The 20,841-nt window shown below is 42.6% G+C and overlaps 1 protein-coding gene across 17 annotated transcripts; it reads right to left on the reverse strand.

The window, feature by feature from the left end:
- Positions 1-293: 293 nt before the first annotated feature.
- Positions 294-20,481, reverse strand: LOC131443581 (clathrin coat assembly protein AP180-like). Of its 17 annotated transcripts, none has more exons than XM_058613304.1 (25): positions 19,910-20,481; positions 19,498-19,783; positions 14,884-15,026; positions 14,433-14,508; positions 13,761-13,863; positions 13,492-13,585; positions 13,264-13,375; positions 12,521-12,627; positions 12,375-12,416; positions 11,833-11,906; positions 11,119-11,131; positions 10,895-11,031; positions 10,727-10,800; positions 10,604-10,618; positions 9,852-10,022; positions 8,414-8,524; positions 6,900-7,154; positions 6,593-6,667; positions 6,168-6,236; positions 5,287-5,358; positions 3,893-3,979; positions 3,472-3,533; positions 2,374-2,445; positions 2,176-2,287; positions 294-1,577 (listed from the first exon to the last, which is right to left on the reverse strand). In XM_058613304.1, the coding sequence occupies exons 2-24, from the start codon at positions 19,625-19,627 to the stop codon at positions 2,201-2,203; spliced, it is 2,181 nt and encodes a 726-aa protein (XP_058469287.1). In that variant the 5' UTR covers positions 19,628-19,783; positions 19,910-20,481; the 3' UTR covers positions 294-1,577; positions 2,176-2,200. The 17 variants fall into 17 exon arrangements, with proteins under 17 accessions (XP_058469287.1, XP_058469289.1, XP_058469288.1 ...); XM_058613306.1 differs by having other exon boundaries at positions 3,502-3,533; positions 19,910-20,480; XM_058613305.1 differs by having other exon boundaries at positions 3,893-3,964; positions 19,910-20,479.
- Positions 20,482-20,841: the final 360 nt, after the last annotated feature.

Consider the following 20,841-nt stretch of genomic DNA (forward strand, 5'->3'; position numbering starts at 1 on the left):
AAGCAGACCAGAGAGAAGTGAGTCGCGGGGATCAATTTGGATCAGTGTATTTTTCTTTTATTGCATCTCATTTGGACTCACATGCAGGTTGGGCTGAGGGAGGGTGTGGGGAGTGATGCCATCCATAAAACCCAAAAATAAAAATAAAAACATCACAGCCGTCATATGAATACTTATTAAACATTATTTACCACATTCTTTTTTGACCTTGTGTTTCATAGTCATCTGTATTTTTCTTTCAACACTTTGTTTAATTAACACAATGGATTAAGATACAGTCACTTTTGGGGGGGGGGGGGGGGAGAGAAAAAAAACAAAACAGAAAACAACACACAGAACATTCAGCATAAACGTGAGTATCTTACGGAATGAGTCCCCAAGACAGTTCCAGTAACAGTAAATGAACAAATGCACCGGCCACGGCTGCGTCTGAGGCCACGTAACTCGTCTCGTTGACTTCCACCCTAACGTTTAGTCAGTTTTTGTGGAGACGGAGTCGATGAAACAAAGCTCTTAGAGAGCGCGACACAGAACACATCCCAGGTGGACTTGTGTTGCATGCTAGAATGCAATATCACTCCAGACCTGAAGAGGGAACAATAGATAAACTTGGGACAAAGTGTCCATTCAATACTCACTCTGACTTCAGATTGAAATGTACATGTTCAAAGGAGGGAACGATTTTGAGTCTTGACTTCTTCTTTTTTTCCTTTTTTCAACCTTGACATAAATAAAAAATATATGATATATTGTATACTCTCAAAATAAAGAAAATATGTATAATCTATAATCATTTAAAATTGTCTAAAACGCATTATGTCAATTTGAACACAGTTCACAAGTGTTTCGCAGGTCCATACAGTTCCCTACAAAAAAAAAAAAAAAAAAAAGATAAAGTGAAGACGAAACTGCACACTGTTCCACGTGTTCCGTGATGAATCCAGATTTGGAGTGCGAGTCGTTTTCAGATAAGAATCATTTTTAAAAACAGCAACTGGTGGGAGGATGGATGGATGGGCGGGCAGATATAGAAACAACCAAGTCTTAAATGACATAAACACAGCTCAATATTAGTTTGGAGTGGGAGAGTCGGGGGTGAGGGGTGGGGGGGGAGGGGGGGTTGGCCAGTGAAGTTACACACACTGAACACAGTCCACATTTAACAACACAGTCCTCATATGGGAGATGCGCAAAAAAACCAACATATATCCACCATTCCAAGTCAGCTGATATGCAGATATTCAGAGTGAATCTAAATACACATTTATCTTTTTTTTTTTGTTCTTTTTTTTTCCCAGTGGTATATTAAGTAAAGGATAACACCGAATTACACACACACCCACACACACGTAAACAGAATCTTGTTTTCTGTATCTAGGGTTCACATTCACAGTTGTGCTACAACATTAGATAAGGAGGGCAGGTTTCGTTTTTAGGGGATCGCAGCTGGTGGGAGGTCAGAGGGCAAAGATCGTAAGATTTGATGGCTGGTTGGCTGAAGGACTGGGGCGTGACTGAGGGGAGGCAGTGGGGGGAGTGCAGACATCCACATCCACGGAGCTCCACATACAATAAACCTGCATGGAAAGCAGAGAGGAAGCGGATTGAGACTTACATTACATTACATTACATTATATTATATTAAATTATATTAAATGTACATAGCTTGTAGACAAATTGTAGTGAAGAATCTACAACAAATACATTAAAATCACATTTCTAAAGTTGTCTGTCCGTCCTTTGCATCAGTTGCACTGCAACATGAACCTATAAGAGACAGAAATGGTTCGAACAGGAGCAAAAAAAGAAGATGCATCCTAACTTTGAGTCACAAATAAGGGCCAACTGTAAAAAAGAGAAGAAGAAAATAGTGGATCCTTCCCAGTAAAAATGGGAAGGTTCATTTTTACAGGACCCTCCCATCCAACCTCACAAATGTCCAAAAATCCACAATTTAGATGTTCTCAGTAATGTATGTCAGAATACATACGTTCCATTGTTTAATTAGTAATATTTCTAGTGAACCAAAAATAACATGTTATCTTGAATTTAACAAGATACTTCAGAAGCCTTTTAATCAGTCAGTCAATGTCACATTTTGAGTGCATTAATCCTGTTAGCCGGTCCTGACTGCTCCAGTAAACATGCTTCAAATAAAAAGACACCACAAATTACCTCGGGGGTTTCCGGATCAGTCGGCCTACATGAAGTCTTTGATATTGAGGTCATCCAGAGCATTCCTCGGTGGTGGAGGCTTCCTGGGACTCTGGGCCGCTCCAGGAGACATCTGAGGACACGTCCACTTTTAGCAACTACACTAGTTTTGTTAAAGAAACTGTAACTTTAAAAAAAAAAAAGAAATTAAATAATTACCGGTGCTCCCGGGGCTGCTGCTCCGGTGGCTGGGAATCCTGGCCTCACCATGGGCATCATGGGAGCGCCGGCCTTACATAGAGACAGACAAGAGAGAAAGAGACAATAAGACACAGCATCGTCCTCATTAGCAGGGCGTGGGTCGCCTAAAGGGGGTTATTGTCCGTCAGCGTCCAGTAATGTCCAGACGGATGGCTCATAGGAACATTACTAGACTGGACTGGTGGTCTTACCATGCTGAAGCTGGGGTGAAACCCCATAAAAGGAGGGACACCCATTGGCATGGTCTAAACGTAGGGAGGGGAGGGAGGGAGAGGAGGAGTCGTGATGTTACAACACAACATTTAAGACACACACACACTGCAGGACAATGTGGACACACGGCAACAACACACAAACACATTTTATAGTAATGTATGAAGGGAAGATGGACAGACACGCACACACCAAATGAAGACAACAGAACCCCTGACTTAACGACGAGTTTCTGTCATTTATTCACACATGCACAAAGAGTTGAAGCGCTGAGGGGACGTTTGCTGCAAGAGGCCTTAAGATGAGTTTATTGTTGCCAAAAAGACAATTGAAATATCCATAAGCGGCATGATTATTGATGGTGGTGTGACTTCAGCTATGAGGAGGCAGAACCAGATCTTATCTGAATGATTTCAGGCATCAGAGAGAAAAAAGAGAAGAAGAAGAAGAAGCTGTTTGTTTTCAAGCAAGTTTCTTAAGTTGACGCTATAATTTGCCACTTCATCACTCTCCAGTAGATATTCCATAAATGTAAAATGATTTCTTCCTTGTTGTGTCATTTAAACACTAAATGTCTATGTACCACAAGTGCACGTGATCTGTTAAAGAGGTGTCATTTAAACAATGGCCACCAGAGTTTGCTCAAAGTTGACGTAGTGTGTCTCCTTTCTTGTTTTTCCACCACACACACACAGAGTTTCTTAGTTTTTCTAGCTCTGTGATTGGCCCTGGAACCTGGAGAGCCAGATGAAGGCAACGCCTGTGACTGATGCTACAGGGAATCCCTGTCATTTGCCGCCCATGCAGCTCCACTCCATGCTATAGGACACAGACAACATTTACCATGGGAGCACCCCAACTGGGGGGAGCTACCTGAGGGGCTGCTGCGGTTCCCATCGTGAGATCTGAGGGATGGAGAAAGAGAGAGAGAGAGAGAGGTGAGTATATGATGCATTTGAGTTGTGCATGAATTAAAAGTAGTAGTTCAACATTTTGAGGAAAACTTTCTTTCTGAGTGTTGCATGAGAAGAAGTTTTTAGTTAAGTTAAGCATGGAACTCATTCAGATTTTCCGCTATGATACATTTGTACATTTGTTGGTTATAAAAGTGACTTTAACTGCATTTAAAGAATACCACAGAGAGTAGCTTTGATCTCCTCATCTTTTGTGTTCAGAAAAAAAGAATTCTCGAAATGTTTAACTACTCCTTTCAGTCGGTATTTATAAAAAGAAAAGTCTTGGTCAACACTAAATGTCTACTTACTACTCGCCATGTTAGCCATAGAGGTGTCAACATCGCCGGCTTGGGGAGTCACAGTGGGCTTCATGACGTCCCCTAGTACGTCAAATACTACAGGAAGGGAGGGGGTGTTTGGGGGGGGGGGGGGGTGAGGAGAGACGGAGGGAGATATTAGGATCCTTCAGTGCGAGCTCTCCTCACACTCAGTGGCAGACCTCCATTCTACTGGGGATTACCATGACAACCAATAGGTGTCTCCATGACAACAGAAGGAGGAGAGGAGCACTGGAATGTGAACGGCTATGAAGACTAAGTTGATATCACAAAATAGGACATCGAAAGGATTATTATCTTCAGTTATTAAGGGCATTACCAACGTCATCATATGTACAGTATATTATTTATACAATACAGAATATGTATATAAACTAAAAGTCAGTGGTCAGTTCAGCTCGTTCATGTAATTGTGACTGGAATAAATATACATTTGAATTTGTTATCATGCACTGTATCTGACACAAACTTATAATAACATAATCAAACACAGTTTTATAAAATGTTGTAGATAAAATTGCACTTTGTGGGGTTTATTGTCCATGTGAGAGTGCAGCAGGAATAAGGTGAAAAAGAGCTGCCGGTGCTACGAAAGCGCCAAACACTAAAATACTGCTACTTCACAGTCACTTTGTAACCATCACACATGGCGGTGGAAGGGACAGTGCAGCTGAGCCTGCCTTACACACCACTGCAATGCAGCAGTGCACTGTGGGAAATTAGCGTGTTAAAGAGCAAGGAGACTCACCCAATCAAATGGCAGGAAGCAAGCAATGAGCCAGCCCAAGAGCCAGATGGAAAGAGAGAGTGAGGAAGAGAGAACATAGAGAGAGAGAGAGGGGGGAATATATACAGTATATAAAAAAAAAGCACAGATACCAGAGAGAAAGAAAAATGCAGTGATGTTTTCAAGGAGCAGTTGACAATGAAACGATGAGAGGTTTTTGTGCAAATGATAAAGAGAAGGGGGGAAAAAAAGAGTTACGCCTTAAAGCAATAGTATAGCAGACTGTCACTTATATAACATGGCACAGGACACATGATGACCAGGAACCAGTGTTGCATAGGTTACAGTTACTACAGTTACCATTTGAAACACTGGATGGAGTTCGCCGACTAAAATCAGTGAGACTATAGAAAAACAGGCGATGCAAGGATCAACACGACCGTACTGTATATGGACATAATACAAATCCATAGGACTCAAAAAATGACCAACAACAAGCATTAACCATGACCAAATATAACAGAAACAGTAGCCACATGAAAAAATATTCAATTAAAGAAGAATAAACATGAATAAAATAAAAGACAACATCACAGCATGCATTTACTAATGAATTTACAATATGTGGAGTTTTTACCTGACATGAGCTCAGCACCGGGGGCAGCAGGAGCAGCAGCAGCGGCAGCTGATGCGTCTCCTCCTGTTGACTCTGGCAGGTCAACGCAACATATACCGAACCCAACCACGCCAGTTTAGAGTAGGTCAAGCCATTTCCATCGCAGCATAAGGGCAAAGAAGGGGTAACAATCAGCCTCCAGCGTCACACTGGTAATGCCAAAACAAAGTAGTAGAATTAGAGTCATTTTCAAACAAATGTGGTGCAACATTGCCGTTTGGGATTCATGCACATCGCTCGTCTGAGTGCCTCAGACTTCCAACAGTCAGAGAAAGCATCCACATACATGTTCAAATGCACACTTCAATATGCAACAGAGAAAGAAAGAACCCCTATGACTTGCACCTCATGACAAAAGCTTCAGCCACTTCGGGATATTTCCATCATCTACCCACAAAGATGACAATCAACAGGCTTAAAGCTGCAGTGTGTAACTAATGGTGATTTATGTTGTTACTCTGCCTCTGTTTGCTCTTAATGAAGAGAAACAACCGTACATGATTGTATGCTGCATTGTTCATTTTGAAATGGGCTCCGTCGAGTAATGCTGTCAGACCTGATTGAGGGTGTAGCGTTTGTGTGTATACACCTGCGGCACAGGGACGGGCAGGACCAAGAAGTGTTTTGTAGAGCTACAACCTGTTTGCAGTTGACTTAGAATGTTTTAAAGTCACACGCTGCAATTTTAAACGAACGAGCTAATAAGCAGAACGCAGATCTTAATCGGCAGCGACAATCTCTCAACTCAAATGTTCCTTCTCGTGTCATCCCCTTCTTTGACGGTGCTTTCGTGAACTCAGGAGACAGAGTGAGAGCAGGCAGTCATGCCATGAGTTACCCACCACCAAACAGGTTCATGATGGCTCCTGTGTCAGTGCTGGATGGGGGGGCGGGGGAGATGAACACATCTGCTGTGGAAGGGCAGGGTGGAGATGGTGTTTAGAACCCACTCTCACACACACACACACACACACACACTGCACACACACTGCACAACAAAACCTGATTCGTAACAATGCACATTAATCAACTGCAAATGCAGTGCACGCAGCACATGCTGAAATGGGAGAGGAGGTCAGAGTGATTTAGTAAATGTTTCTGACGGCTCAATAGCTTTTAGCTGACCCATAAGAGAATAATCTCAATTTTTTCTCTTCATTAATCAAAGCCAAGGACAAAGCTGGAAATAAAAAAAACAGACACGGCAAGACAGGATATTAGAGAAGGATCGCACACAAGATGGCAGGCTGAGAGCAGTGGGGTATACCTGCTGTAAACAAGTCAACACTGGGCGCAGGCTCTGCTTTGGTGAAACTCGTGTCTGGCATGGAATCAAAGAGATCTAGCAACACATGTGCACCCAGAGACAGGAATATTAAAAATCTCAAACATTGAAAGGTGGCAGTGATGTTCACACACACACACACACACACACACACACACAGCAGCCAGGATGAAATGAAAGGTGTCTTCAATAGGAGCACATTAGCCTAATAAAATCAGTAAAAGGAAAAAATAAAACAGGGGAGGCTAGCAGACAAGAGAACCACACACAACAAATCTCTCACATTTACCGCTTAAAAGGTCAGTCGTAGGGTCGGTAGTGCTGGGGGCAATGGGAGGTGAAATGGTTGCAGTGGTGGTGATGGTGCTGAATGAAGAAGTGAAGAGCGGTGAGGGGGAAGGAGAGGGCGAGGACTGGGGCACCACAGAGCTAAAACAGGCATCCAGGGAACTACCCGCGTTATTACTCTCCACAGTTATCATGCCGAAGAGGTCGACACCTGAGGATGCCGCGTTGACGTTTCCCTCTGAGGAAGCAAAGGGGTCTTTAAGGAGGGAGGGAGTGGGGGTGACACGTGAAGAGGAATTCGAAATGTTAGACAGTTTGTTCAGTACAAAACATGGTGGACTCAATGTGATGAATAAAAAATGAAAAATGAAGCCGCTATATAAATGAAAGCTGGTGAGATGGACATGAAAAGCATATGAGAGGAATAAAAAGAGGAGGGGAAGGTGTTGTTGTTAAAAAAAAATAGCTGAAGATAAACGTCTGAAGCAAGACCCTCACAGTAAATAAACCCAATGAACAAACCAACAAACTAAAAACCACCATCTGCCGCAGGCAACACTCTCCATGACAGAAAAACCATAAATCTCCTGATGCCAAGACATTAGAGGCAAGTAGAGCATTGTCCTCAATTACCATGGTAACAACAAAAGCACTGACCAGACCAGAGCCGCCCAGCAGTGATGCATTGGAACAAAACCTTAAGATAAAAATCTGATTACAACTTCATACTAAGAATAAGTGCATGTGCTCATAAAACACAACTTAAAGTTTTAATTGCAAAGGAAATATTCAATTAACCAACAACCCACAGATGATCAGGCTGTACAAACACACACACACACACACACACTCAAGTCAGTGGTGGAAAAGGCATCAAGACGTTCAAGATCCTTTACTCAGCAAGAAAGAGCCGCATGTTGTCACAATAAAAAAAACATTGATTTAACGCTGGTTCTGCATTGTGAAGTCTTGCTTAAGTGAAAGTGCAGTGTAGATTTATTTCAAGAAGCGCCTCTATATTTTAGGAATTACACTTGTTTGCTTCCTAATGGCCTGTAATTACAGTATTAACGTTTACGGTGTTAACGTGGGCAGATTCCCCACTCGAATAATGATCTTTATTTCAGACAAAGCTTCCACAAAAGAGGGGCCTGTCTTCTCCGGCCAACGACCGTACATTTTGCCAAAATGGCTGCAGTAGTATAGCGAGCCAGGAAATGATGCTGACCTAAGTCCAATGAATTAACTGTTACAAGCAGTTTAAAACCACTTTAGAGCCCTGCGAAAGCATCTTAAATGTGTACGTTTTGGCTTCCTTCGTGCTATCATGCTTGTGGGTTGAGGCTGCAGCTGCTTGTTGGAAAAAAAACAATGCTGTTCTTGTATGGCACTGTAAATCATGACATGCGCTGCAGTCTATTCCTGTGACACTACACTAGACTTTGCAACTTTCCACCACTGACTCAAACACACACACACACACACACACACACACACAGATTCTCAGTCACCCACCAGCTCCAGCGTTGGCAGCTGGGGCAGATGTAGCTGCAGCCCCACCCTCAGGTGCTGCTGCTGCTGCTGCTGCAGAGGCCTCAGCGGCAGGAGCAGGTGTTGCAAAGGCATCTGAGGTTCACACAAACCCCCAGCAGAGGACAGAGGACGACCCGAGAGACAGAGACAGAGACAGAGAAAGAAAAGGAGAAAGTAAGAAACATGTGGAGGGAAAAAGACCATTAAGAAAATAAAGGCAAGATTGCAGTATTTAAGGTGGAATCCGGAAAATAATCAGCATTCATTACACAGAAGCATTAATTTGTGACATTAATGACTGACAGGTGAACAGACAAATGGGAATACAGACAGGAGGCACTACAGCAAAGAACAGTCTAATGCAGTAAGTACGTTTTTAAGTTTGACAGCGTGACATCTGTGGCTGCAGAGTCATGTGACAGAGTTTGATACAATTGCTTTTCACTGAGGTCGAAGAAAAGCATGTGTGACCATCAAACACAGCACATGTCGAAGCCGAACATGACGTATGTCTGTGTATAAGATGTATAAGATATGTGTGCATGTTTAACCTTGTAATACATACTACAAATAATCATTATGAAAACATATCTTTATCTAATATCTCATTTTGACCCTCGTGGTATTCGGATTACTTCGACATTTAATGCCCTTTTCGTTTGCTCTTATTTTAAAAGGCCATTTTCCCCAATGACATTTTTATTCTGTTGTAACTTTTTCAGCCAGTTTTACAGCAGTTAGCTCCGTTATGCATCATTTGGCCCTTTTAAGTGAAAGGAGGAAAACATGAGCTACATGCTAAAACATGATTCAGCATTCTCTTTGATGCTGAATCATAATCAATATGCCCACTACTATCCTGTTAGCCAACATGGTAGGAAGCATGCAGCCTGCTTATTGGTCCACAATTACTTTGGCTTTGTTGTTGCTCTGGCAACGGGAACTAACTGCCTCATTTTGGCAGCTGTATGAAGTTAGTTGAAAAAGGACATTGTGGCTGTAAAAAAAAAAGAAACGAAATGAAAAGTGACAATATAAAAAAATAAACTGTTATTGGGGAAAAAGCAGGTTGTTTTTTTTAACCAATAATTACTGTAATTAATACAAAACCACATTAAATCATGAGTTAAGTTGAATTTCTACTCAATTATATAATTAACTGTTCTTGTATTAACTTAAAAAACTATTAATTTCAGTATCTGTCTGATGTATTGATGTACTGATTGATAAGAGTGCTCTGTTTCTGAAGAGGTAACGTTGCTTAAAGGATATAAACAATATCAGTGATGAACCAGCAAAGTTCTGTCTACATACTATCCGTGTCTGGACATGCATGTTTGTGTTTGTATCGTATGATGGTTTTAGGGTTGAGCTTCCCAGAGTGATTCTTTCATAGAGAATTTTCTGGAAGCTCACTAACCTCCTAACAGATCCATATTGGCGGCACCAGGGGAGGTGGCAGCTGCTGTGCTAGTGGGAGGAGCTAGAGAGACCCCGGGTTCTGCCGCTGCAGGAGTGGGTGTCGCTGCTGCAGAGGAGGGGGCGGGCTCTGCTGTGAGGGTGGGTTCAGATAGCAAGGAGTCGCCCATTTCTGCGAGTACCAGCGGGGGCGTTCAAAAATCCCCCAAAGAAAGTCACCAAAATGAATCCCAAATAAATCAACGAAAAAAAACAAAAAATGGTCGGGTCACCATTCAGATAGAGAGAAATCAAGCCAAAACAAAGGTCAAAGGTCAAATCAAACCCAGTTAAGATCATTTAGAAAAAGCAAATTTTAACCAAATTAATAATCATCCAACACCATCCAATAATAATTAACAAATGGGAAAAAAGAAAAAAAAAAAGAAAAAAGAATCAACCAACAAAAATAGCCCCCGTTGAAAACCAAGAACAGACAATGAGGTATGTGGAGGGAGGAGAAGGAGGGCAGAGAGAAACAAAGACACTACTCAGCCTACAGAGAATAACTTCAAGAGACAAACAGGGAGGTAGCCATGTCACATGACTAGTACATTTAAGTCTAGCTGTTAAGGTCAGTCTGGATTAGAACATTCGTGTTTTGAGGTGGCCTCAATTACAGATTACAGAAACTGAAATCAGTAAGTTCATTTAAGGCTAGTCTGGTCTATACTGGAAGTTGCAGAATGAAGTGAAGATGAGAGTGACACTCACCCGATCCAAGAAGGTCTGTGGAAGCAGAAAACGAGAGGACAGGGAGGACACATATTTTATTCAACTTGTGTTGATTAGTTAAATGCAAATGGAGCTGCTTTGACATGAAAGAGGGAGACTTACCGCCCCAAGATGTGGGGGCAGCTGATGGTGCTGAGGGGCCCGAGGAGGACAGAGGATCCAGATCCAACAGGGAGCTGGAGAATTAGGCAGAAAGATATTAGGCTTGACATTGTGTATCGTAGCACGATGACAGCGCACAAAGAGGGGCACATGAAAAATGTCCCTCACTCTTCGACTGGCTCAGGAGCAGAAGAGGGGGCGGCGGCAGCACCAGCACTCTCCCCAGGAGGAGGCTGCAGTGCAGGGACAGCGTTTGAAGATTTGGCTGGAGTCGATGTTGGAGATACGTTGTTTGTCGGAGATCCCTGTAAGAGAGACAGCGAAGCCCCGAGTCAGTGGTTCATCAGACTGGAAAACCCTGAGGAAAAATCACGTCAAAATGTGTTTCTTACCTTTGTTGGTGACCTGAAAGATTGGAGGGAGGAGAAGAACAGGATGTGTTTGATTGTCTTTGATGGATCTGTTTGCTAAAAGTCTAAAGAAATCCAGCTGATATGAAACACAGATGTGATCATATGAAAGGTTCAATTCCAAAGTCGTATATTTCCATATCCAAAGAGTACACCATCATCAGAAGAAGTCATTGTTAAAATACTGAGGTCATTTTTACCTGAATCCGACTTTGGGACAAAACACTTCATATGCCAGTTCACATGGCATGTCAGGGTGTGACAGTACACATGTGGTGACTTCAGTCTCTTACAGCATTCAAACATGTGATCACACCAATGCACGCGTCTCCACATGTGAACCTGGAGCTTCAGTCACAGCGGTGCGTCATAAAAACAACACCTTTTACATGCAAATCAATGAGATGGCGCTCAATACATCTGCACACTTTGCTAAGTAAACTAAAAAACCAAACACACACACAATGTATATGCTCACCCTTCACTGGTGATTCCAAAATGAACATAAAGGGGGAATAAAAGAGAGGAAGTGTTAACGGAAATGATAGAAATAGCACCTGTCCAGGCCTCTTTTCAACATTTCTTATGTAAAACGATGATTTCCCTCAGTGTTGGCCTAGTTTATCTCTGCTGTTATCTGGGTATAATGCTGAGAGCAACTGAAATGAAAACAAACTTTATTCAGCACTCTCTTACCCCTTCTTTCCTCCCTTTGTATCCTCCAGACCGTTCATGTGTGTTTCCAGAGACTCCAAAATACTGCTGGGAGCCTGCAACAAAAATCAAAAACCGTATTTAATAAATTGCCCCTTTTTCCCACAAGTCTCCTGAGGCGCCTTCTGAGAGCACTCGCACATTTCCACTCGCAGAAGAAAAGAGATGAAAGATCGTAAGATCGCACTGCAATACCCACATGCATGTGCACAGAGAGATTTTTGTGTTTCATGTTTTTGTCGAATAAAATCAGGAAACAACACGCTGCCACTGCATTTCGCAAACACACACACGCTCTCAGCCAGGGCACCCCAAAGTGTGTGGTTACCAGTTCTTCCTGAGGTTTAAAAGCACAGTCTTCATCATCTGAGTCTGCTAGATCCACCACTACACCCGGGTGGAGACACTAGATTGAGGAGATGGTGGTAGTTGAGACGTGGCTGCTTCAGTGTGTTGTGTGTGTGTGTGTGTGTGTGAGGTGTTCATTGACAACAAATGCCATGATATGATGTGCGTTTACTCACGTAGTTGATATCAGGAATGTCATTTTTGTCAACTCCAACCGTCTGTTGAGTGTAAAAAGAGTTACAACTCAGGATTACCATACTGTTTTGGGTTTTTTTATTCCACACACATATCATGATGGATGTAATAATGAAGACGCTATTACCTCGGCCAGCTTCATGAATTCCCCAATCTTTGTCACCCGAGTCAGAAACCTCTTGTAGATCTCCAACGCCTCTTTACAGTCACTCTTCTTCATCTTGAAGTATTTCTCTATGTAAGGAACACAATAGACTGAAAATGTTTTAACAAGAAATGGTCAACAAATTGAGTTGGTATCTACTTTTTAATATCTAGGGACTGACATGCTTTTCTTTATGTGTGAAACAACCTCTTTGGCTGTTACTGACGATGGAGATGTGTTGGACGTCTCAGTCACTGGTATGTGTTTGTTTACAAAACCATTGTGGATATCACCTCACTTTCTATTTGTCTTGTCTTTTAACAAGGAAACATGGAAGTCACGATCTCCGATCTATGGGTGCACTGTAATTTCTCCTCCCCAAAGTACGAACTGAACTGGGCAAGAAAGCAAGATGGATGGATACCGGAAAGCAGAGAAATAGAGCTTTGCGCCCATATGCTTGTCATTACGCTAGAACTCAGGACTTCTGCAGAACGACTGTCCAATCACAGACAAGATTCACCAGCGCGTCATACGTTTGTGACGTCGGCTTCTCAGTACCGTAATTCCTGAACAGTTGAATAACTGCCAGACATCAAAAGTAAAAGGAGTATTTTTTGACAATTCTACAGCCATAAAATCCTAAATAAATCCAGGCAGCCTGAATATCATGGTAGTCAAAAGGGTTAAATAAAGGGTTTTTTAAAAAAAAAATGTCTACTGACCTAATAAATTGATGACGCCATCATTGTAGGACGCAAACAGTTTGACCAGGTCCTTGAAGAGAAGCAAGAATGCAGCGTTGATGATCCCATTGTTCAGCTCCTTGGGATGAACCTGAGAGGAAAAAGGAAAAAGAGCAATGCTTTCAGACCCCTAAAAAAAACCCCGGTCTTGTAATGCCGGTGAGTAAAAAATAAAAGTAGGAACTAGAAATAGAAAATCAGACCCACATCAAACTCCAGGAGTGTGTCAATCTGAGTCTGCAGAACAGGCATGCCTTTCAACAGCTTCTCAGTGGTCATGGTCCTCATCACGCCCTCAGCACTGAGGCAACACGACAGAGAAAAAATGACTAGATATTCCACACAGACAAGAACAGCCATGGGGTACAACGCACAATAAATGATAAATGACTGTGTCCCGGAACAGATGAAATGGTGAATGACAAGTTCTCGTTCAGACGTCAGTGAAGTCTTTGACCGCAGACAGGTTCACATACCCCTTCTTGACTCTGGTGAAGTCAAAAGCCATCTGGCGGTAGGCGAACGCTTTCTCATTCAAGTATCGTCCGTACCGTCTGATGAACGTGGACATGTCATAGCCTAAATGGAGAAGAAAATGTATCAGAGAGACAGATTGAGCTCATTCCTTATTCGTTTAGGTTTTAATTGAAAACATGTCTCTATACTAGTGTGCATGTTGTCCCTGTATGTGCGTGGGTTTCCTCCCACGGTCCAAAAACATGCAATATGGGTATTAGGCAAATTGGACACTCGAAAATGACCGGAGCTGTGAGTGTGAGAGTGGATGGTTGTTTGTCTCTATATGTGGCCCTGTGACGTGTACCCCACCGGTAGAAGATGGATGGATGGATGTCTATGAGAGTGTGCACAGTGTGTGCGCAGTTCCGCGCATGTGTGTGTGTCTCTCCAGTAATTTGTGTCATTCCCGTTATATTCCAGATGGCTCTTTTTGTGCGTATCTCTTCCTGTTTCTGTGTGCGTTGCCAGCTAATGAGAAAGCTGAGCCACTGTGCCATTAATCTCATCTGGAGAACAGATGATCTATGCACATATTATTTGTACACAAGCACAGAGAGAGGGAGAGAGAGAGAGAGAGAGAGAGACGAATAAACACACCAAATGACCAGACGCACAGTGGACGTTCTTACCGTGAGAGCCAGTTTTGTCGATAAAATTGCTGAGGTTGAACAAGGAGGTCCTAGAAGCCAAATACTGAATGAACCTCTGAGGGAAAAAAAGGGACAGAAAACACAGTCAAGTCTTGTACGTATTAAAAACAGTGGAGGGAAGACATTAAGCTGAGCACTACAACACAACACGATGCTTGTTAAAAGGTTGTTTTGCTCCTTACATCATATAATAGTTTACAGCATCAATCTGACGCTGGACATTGCGGTGAAAGAGCATATGTGACAGCATCGCATCAACCTTTACCACAGCACTCAGAGGACTAATTCCAGCCCTGACCTCAGTTTACTGCTAACCCAATTCATTATACAAATGAACTCCATAATCAACTGTCTAATATAGCTGGATTCAAATGGAATAGTTCGACTTTAACCGCGTTTGACGTATTCGCCCTTTCTCCCACTTGCTGACCTCATTGCCGTGGACACACATGTGATGACTGGTGACGAGGGCCTTGAAGACGACCACCCAGCTGGCGTTGGTGGATCGCTCGAATAGTGTGTCAGCCATCTGAGGAATGTTCACGTTGGTGGTATTGGTGGCCGACACCAGGTCTGCAAAGTGCACAGTCACAAAGACAGATTAGCGGTGTATTGGTTAGGGACGTGTCAAACAGACAGTAATGGTTAGTTTATCCTCAGACCAGAATTTCCGAAGCTGTGATTAAACTTTGATGAAGTGTGAGAGCTAAATGCTCTGCTCTGGACGCCCATTAGGATATCAAGCCATGTGAAAGCTGCAGACACAAAATTAGAAAGAGCACTCAGAGAGCACAAACCTCTGCCAAGGCCACTCAGTTTCCCACAACGTCAATACAGTCAAAAGCATCGTTCCCATCAATATCCAGAATCCAGATCCTCACCAAAATCTAATCATTTCTTCTTAGGGCCATAGCCGTCACCCGAAGAAAATCTCTTTCAAATATGTTCCTAACTTTCAGAGTTCTGCTTCTCTCAAACATACAAACAAACAAAAGCTGCCAAAAACATAACCTCCGTGGCATTGATAATGATTTTTGGTGCACACACACACATATGCTAGCACACGCTGACAGTGCACAGAGAATAGTGCTCTGTCATCATCTTCCTGGTTGCCAGCGCAGACAGAGTCACAGTTTTCCAAAAAATGACACCGTCAGACACAAGCTGTACAGGTACACTGTCGATGTAACGGACAGTTTTTTCTTTATTTTATTTAGCCAGGAAGGTCCGTTTGAGATACAAGATCTCTTCTTCCAGGGAGTCCTGGTCGAGATAGCAAACAGTAACAGAGACAAAAACTATTTCAGATTTAAAACTCATAACAGAAGATAAACGCTAAAAGGAAGTAGTTAAGGAGAGTAAAAAGAAAGACATAATAAAATAAAATAAATAGTAAAGTGCAGTAGTATACAGGCCATACCGGCAAGATCCTTAATCTGAACCCCTCAAAACGGCTCTGTGAAACAACAACATGTTTCTTTTATCACGGGCCATAAAACACCTTTGAAGGTGTAGAATAATGTTTTGCCGCTCATTCCATTGCCAGAAGAAAGCAGTTCCGAGTCCATTCTAGTAACATTTAGGAAAGTTGTGATGTACATTGCGTACATTTAATCGAGGAATTGCCCAGAGATTTAAGTTTCCTTTGTGTTCCTGAAGCTGCATCACTGATGATGATGATGCTTAACAAGGACACGTCTGAGTGTATTCAGGGAGAAATGCAGCAATTATTGGCAGACACCTCCAATAATGGAATATGAAGAAGGCCATCATATTGAAAAGGCCTTGTCTTGTCTCGGGCAGGTAGATACTGATCTGTAATCAGCTTCATAATACACCAAGGGGTGGCAGGAAGAAAGAAAGAAAGAGAGAGAGAGAGAGAGACAGACAGAGAGAGAGAAAGAACAGACACTGCTGCTCAGAACCAGTTATGTTGACATGAATGTGTAAGAAATGAGGGGGAGATGACAGTTTTAACCTGTGAGAGTGTTCAAGGTCATAAAATGGCAGCCAGCTGGGAGGGTTAGGGTGGTTTGGGGGGTGGGGGGTTGTAAACAGATTATTACTAATCACTAGTTGTAGTCTGTATGTGGTGGGCAGCTCAATGCCCAGGCTGCCTGCAGCACACACACACACACACACACACTACATAATTATCATCCTGTTCTTTCACCACCTGTGTCACAGCAACATTACTGTATGCATTCTGCATTCATACAACCAGTATTTCTTTGAATAAAATGAATCTGATGCATTGTGAGTAAAATCAAATGAAACAACTGAATGCATGGCAACATGTTTTTAACAGTTTGGATGTTATTTATTTATTTAATGAAGTGATCTCTTTACAATCTTGACCTATTTTTTTTTTCCGCAGCTGAACCATACGCAAAGATTGACCGTGATAATAATAGGCCCACAGCTGCGACCCTGTTGACGCCTGTTGCTTATTGTGATTGAGGACAAATGCACGATGACTGCACTGACATCGACCATTTGTTTGACTGGCTCCTCTTATTGTTGCTGTCATGTTACACCTACGCCACCCCTATAATGCTAATAATGTAGCTGTGATAATAGTGCATATGTGATGCATATGCGTATGTGTCTAATGAGGATTGGCTGTGCTAAATAAAGACTCTTATCGTAATCCATGACCCACAGCAGAGGCCTAAGAATGTACTATGAGGTCTTGTTGTGTATATTTTTGTGTAACTTTAGCTGCAGCCGTTAATTCATCCAATGTACTTATCTCAAATATGAATTTAACAAACTGTAGACCCCCGATTTTTACCTGACCCTATGTGGACCACATTTTTGGCTTCAAATTTCAAACACAAGCCCTCCAATAGCTACTCTTTTCATTAGATACACACAACTACACAAACTTGAATATGATATCCATTAAAGATAATGAGAAATCTCATGGGATCCATTTCCTGTGTACACTGTGGGCCTCATTTTACAAGAAAAAGGCACCAAAGCCGAGATAAAATGATATGGGAACATTCTTGTATAACATGTTTATGATTTTCCCTGTACAGGCAAACAGTAATGGTATTCTGTCCTTATAGCCAGCTAAAAACACTGTGTTTTTGTTTGGTTAAATAACTATATTGATTGTCTCTGCACTCTAGAGATGACAGGGCTGTCCTCTTCCTTTTCAGAATCCCTCTCTTTTATTACACTGCAGTCGCCTGAAACTCTCAATCTGTTGACATGGCAACTGCAATGCACTGCCACAACACACACACACGCACAATCACCCCATTTACCCCAAGGGTTAGAGACTGTGTGTCACTTTGATAAAGGGATAAATACAACAGGTTGTATCTAAGGTGTCTTATCATGAGGGTGCTCTTTCCTTGTGAATTCAGTGATTATTGTAGTTACATAGCCTACAGTTTATTAATTTGTTATTAAATCCAGTCCAATTTATATCAGCATGTACACAATTTATAATTGTGTCATGTTTTGCAATTCTTTTTTTGAGGATAGGAATTTCCTCATTGAAGGGAGGCACAGTGGCCTACATAGAGGGAGCTTGTTGAACTGCCCTAGAAATGGATACAGCATAGACTAACTAAACTAAAACCTTAAGGAAGACATTGTCTTAATAGATTTTTCTACAACCTATCATTTTGGACTGGCTCAGAAATCACAAAAGAAGTCACACAAGACTTTTTTTTTTTACATGTCAGCACTGTCTGTGGTGACAAGTGATCTATTCTGGGTCATGACAGTTCTGCAGTTTCTCCACAACAGTGCAAATTTAGTTTGAAGACGTCCACAGACAGAGAACGGCACAAAAAGACGACGCAATGGTCGCAAGGCGCATTTTGGCATTAGCATTGTCACCTTTGGCTGCGTAAATAATGCAGGACCGTCTTTGGCTGATTATTAAATTATTCAGCAGGGGAGCGGATCACAAGATATAAGGTCCCAGCCCAAGACGCAGCACCAGACCTGCCCAGTGACCAAAGCCAGACAGACACAGACAAATCAGGAGACACGGAAGCAGCTCGACTGCCTCACACCGTAGTGCCATGCCACGGCTTTGGACTGACTCAATATCTGTGGTAAATGACAGTGATTAATCGTGACTTGTCATAAGGTGGAACCTGCTGTCATGTGTAGTGGTGTCAATAAAGCTGTGAGGTTTGATACATTTATTCAGCTGTGATTACACGATCCATCAGCCCACTGGCCTATATATGCAGATTTAAAGGCCCAGTGTGTAAGACCTGGTGACATCTAATGGTGAGGCTGCACATTGTCACAATGGGGGACTCCTCTGCTCACAACTTGGCTAATGTGCCTTTCACATACCAGATGTTCTTTACTGTTCATTGTTTTATAGATCAAGTTTTTCATGTGCTCTGGCTGGTTTGTCCGTTCATGCTGCTGTAGAAACATGGCAGCACAAGATGGTGGCCTCAGTAAAGCAAGACCCTTGCCTAAGGTACATATAAAAGTCTTATTTTAATGCTACAAACACAATAAAACAATTATATGACCCTTAAACAATAACATACACACACACACACACACACACACTGGACCTTTAAACATACATTAAGCTGTTAGTTTGTCAGTGAGGCAGCATCTCAGTGTAAATATTTGATTTTCAAACAAAGGTTTTTGCACAGAATTTAATTTACAACACTGCTTATCCAGGTTTGCAGGACTTCTGTATTCTGTTACAATAACGCCTAGATGTCATGTCTTATCAGTCATATCTTAAAATATGACCTTATCTCTCCTATACCCATCTGTCTTCCACCCTCAATCTCTCGGAAGTCTCCATTCTCTTTACTGGAGGCAGACACACAGTGGGGTCATCACAATGGTTGGATGAATTCATTATTGCACCGCACCCATTTAACCAATGGGAATTAACAAGTGACTGGTAATAATAGCTCTTACGCTTGTGATGGCATGTGGCCCTGCCCTGTGTGAGGAGTGTATGAGTGTGTGCATGCATACACGGTGTATGTGGCCCTGTTGGTCCATTATACAGTCAGAGAGGAATGGCAGCACTTACAGTCCAGGTGCTTCTTCTTAGGCGGCATCACCTCATGAGTGGTGGCTTTACAGACAGCGCGGGCCATATCTGATCCCGTTAGCTGGTATTGCGCAGCGGCAATGCGATCCGTGAGCGTCTGCCCCGACATTTTCTCTCCGCCGAATCGACCAGCTCAGGAAAACGGGGTGTCTCTCGACCACGATACGATGTAAAAGACTTGAATAAAACCCAGCGGTGTCCCGGTGGTTCTGTGACCGGATCTCGTGCTTTTCTCCTCCCCAGACTGATATAGGCCTGTGACCTTCTGTGTGGGCGTAAAAACACACACACACACACACACACATACACACGCTCAGCTCAAATGCTTCTATAAGTGTAATCTTCACATGAAATCGCGCGTAATAATATGTGCGGTGACGAGTAGACTTACGCGAGGTTGAGAATTCCCCCCCGGCTTGTTCCGTTATAGGTTCGGAGCGGTCAGTTCAGCACCTTGGACAGCTAAAGCCACCCGGTTATGTAACAGGCAACTGGCAATGAAAGCTGTTTGCTCAGTCCGCAGCAATTATTTCTGAAATAGACCAATGAAAAAATGCTGCAGAGCGATGAAAATGTGTTTCAGTATAATAACGGAATGTAGCCTGGTCAAATATCCTGTTTGGAGCGGGCATCAGTTTTGCCTTTGCTTCCACATTAGTGCATTTATTTTCTTCTTTTTTTATATATATATAAAAAAAGCTTTAAAAATGAGAGGGGAAAAAAGCCGCAATGGTTATTCCTTGGTTTGCAGGCAGCAGTGTTTCTTCGCTCTCTGGTCGCTTCAGACAGCGAGAAAATGCGCACAGCTCCCAGGTGGTGTCGCAAACACTGCGCAGCGCAAGATGCTGAGGAAGGGGAAAGGAAAAGACAGAAGGGAATTTCCTTTTTCTGCTTCCGCCCACCCCCTCCTGTCGATAGTTTATTTGTCCTATCTATACGACCATGTCAGTCTCCTCCCCCAGCGGCTTCTTCTTGGACAGGGTTGGATGACACACGCTGCATCCCACGACTCTTAAAGGGGAGTCGACCTGAGAGAGGGGGGTGGGGTGGGGTTAGTGGTGCTTGCTCGGGGACTATGGGTCGCACAGGTTTGCACGCACGGGAGGAGCAGATCTCTTTACGTTAAAATGATTCCATGATCAGCTGGGACGCATATTCACAGCTCACAAAGTGCACACCAAACCAGCTGTATATGGGGGTGTATTTTTCATTCACACTCCAATAAAACCTTATATTTTTGTATTTTAATTTTAATGTATTTGAAATGGATAAAGCACAAATGTTGCCATGCGATGCACTCTTCGACATTGTCTGAATAGTCAC

This window comes from Solea solea, chromosome 17 (assembly GCF_958295425.1).
Source record: "Solea solea chromosome 17, fSolSol10.1, whole genome shotgun sequence".
NCBI lineage: Eukaryota > Metazoa > Chordata > Actinopteri > Pleuronectiformes > Soleidae > Solea > Solea solea.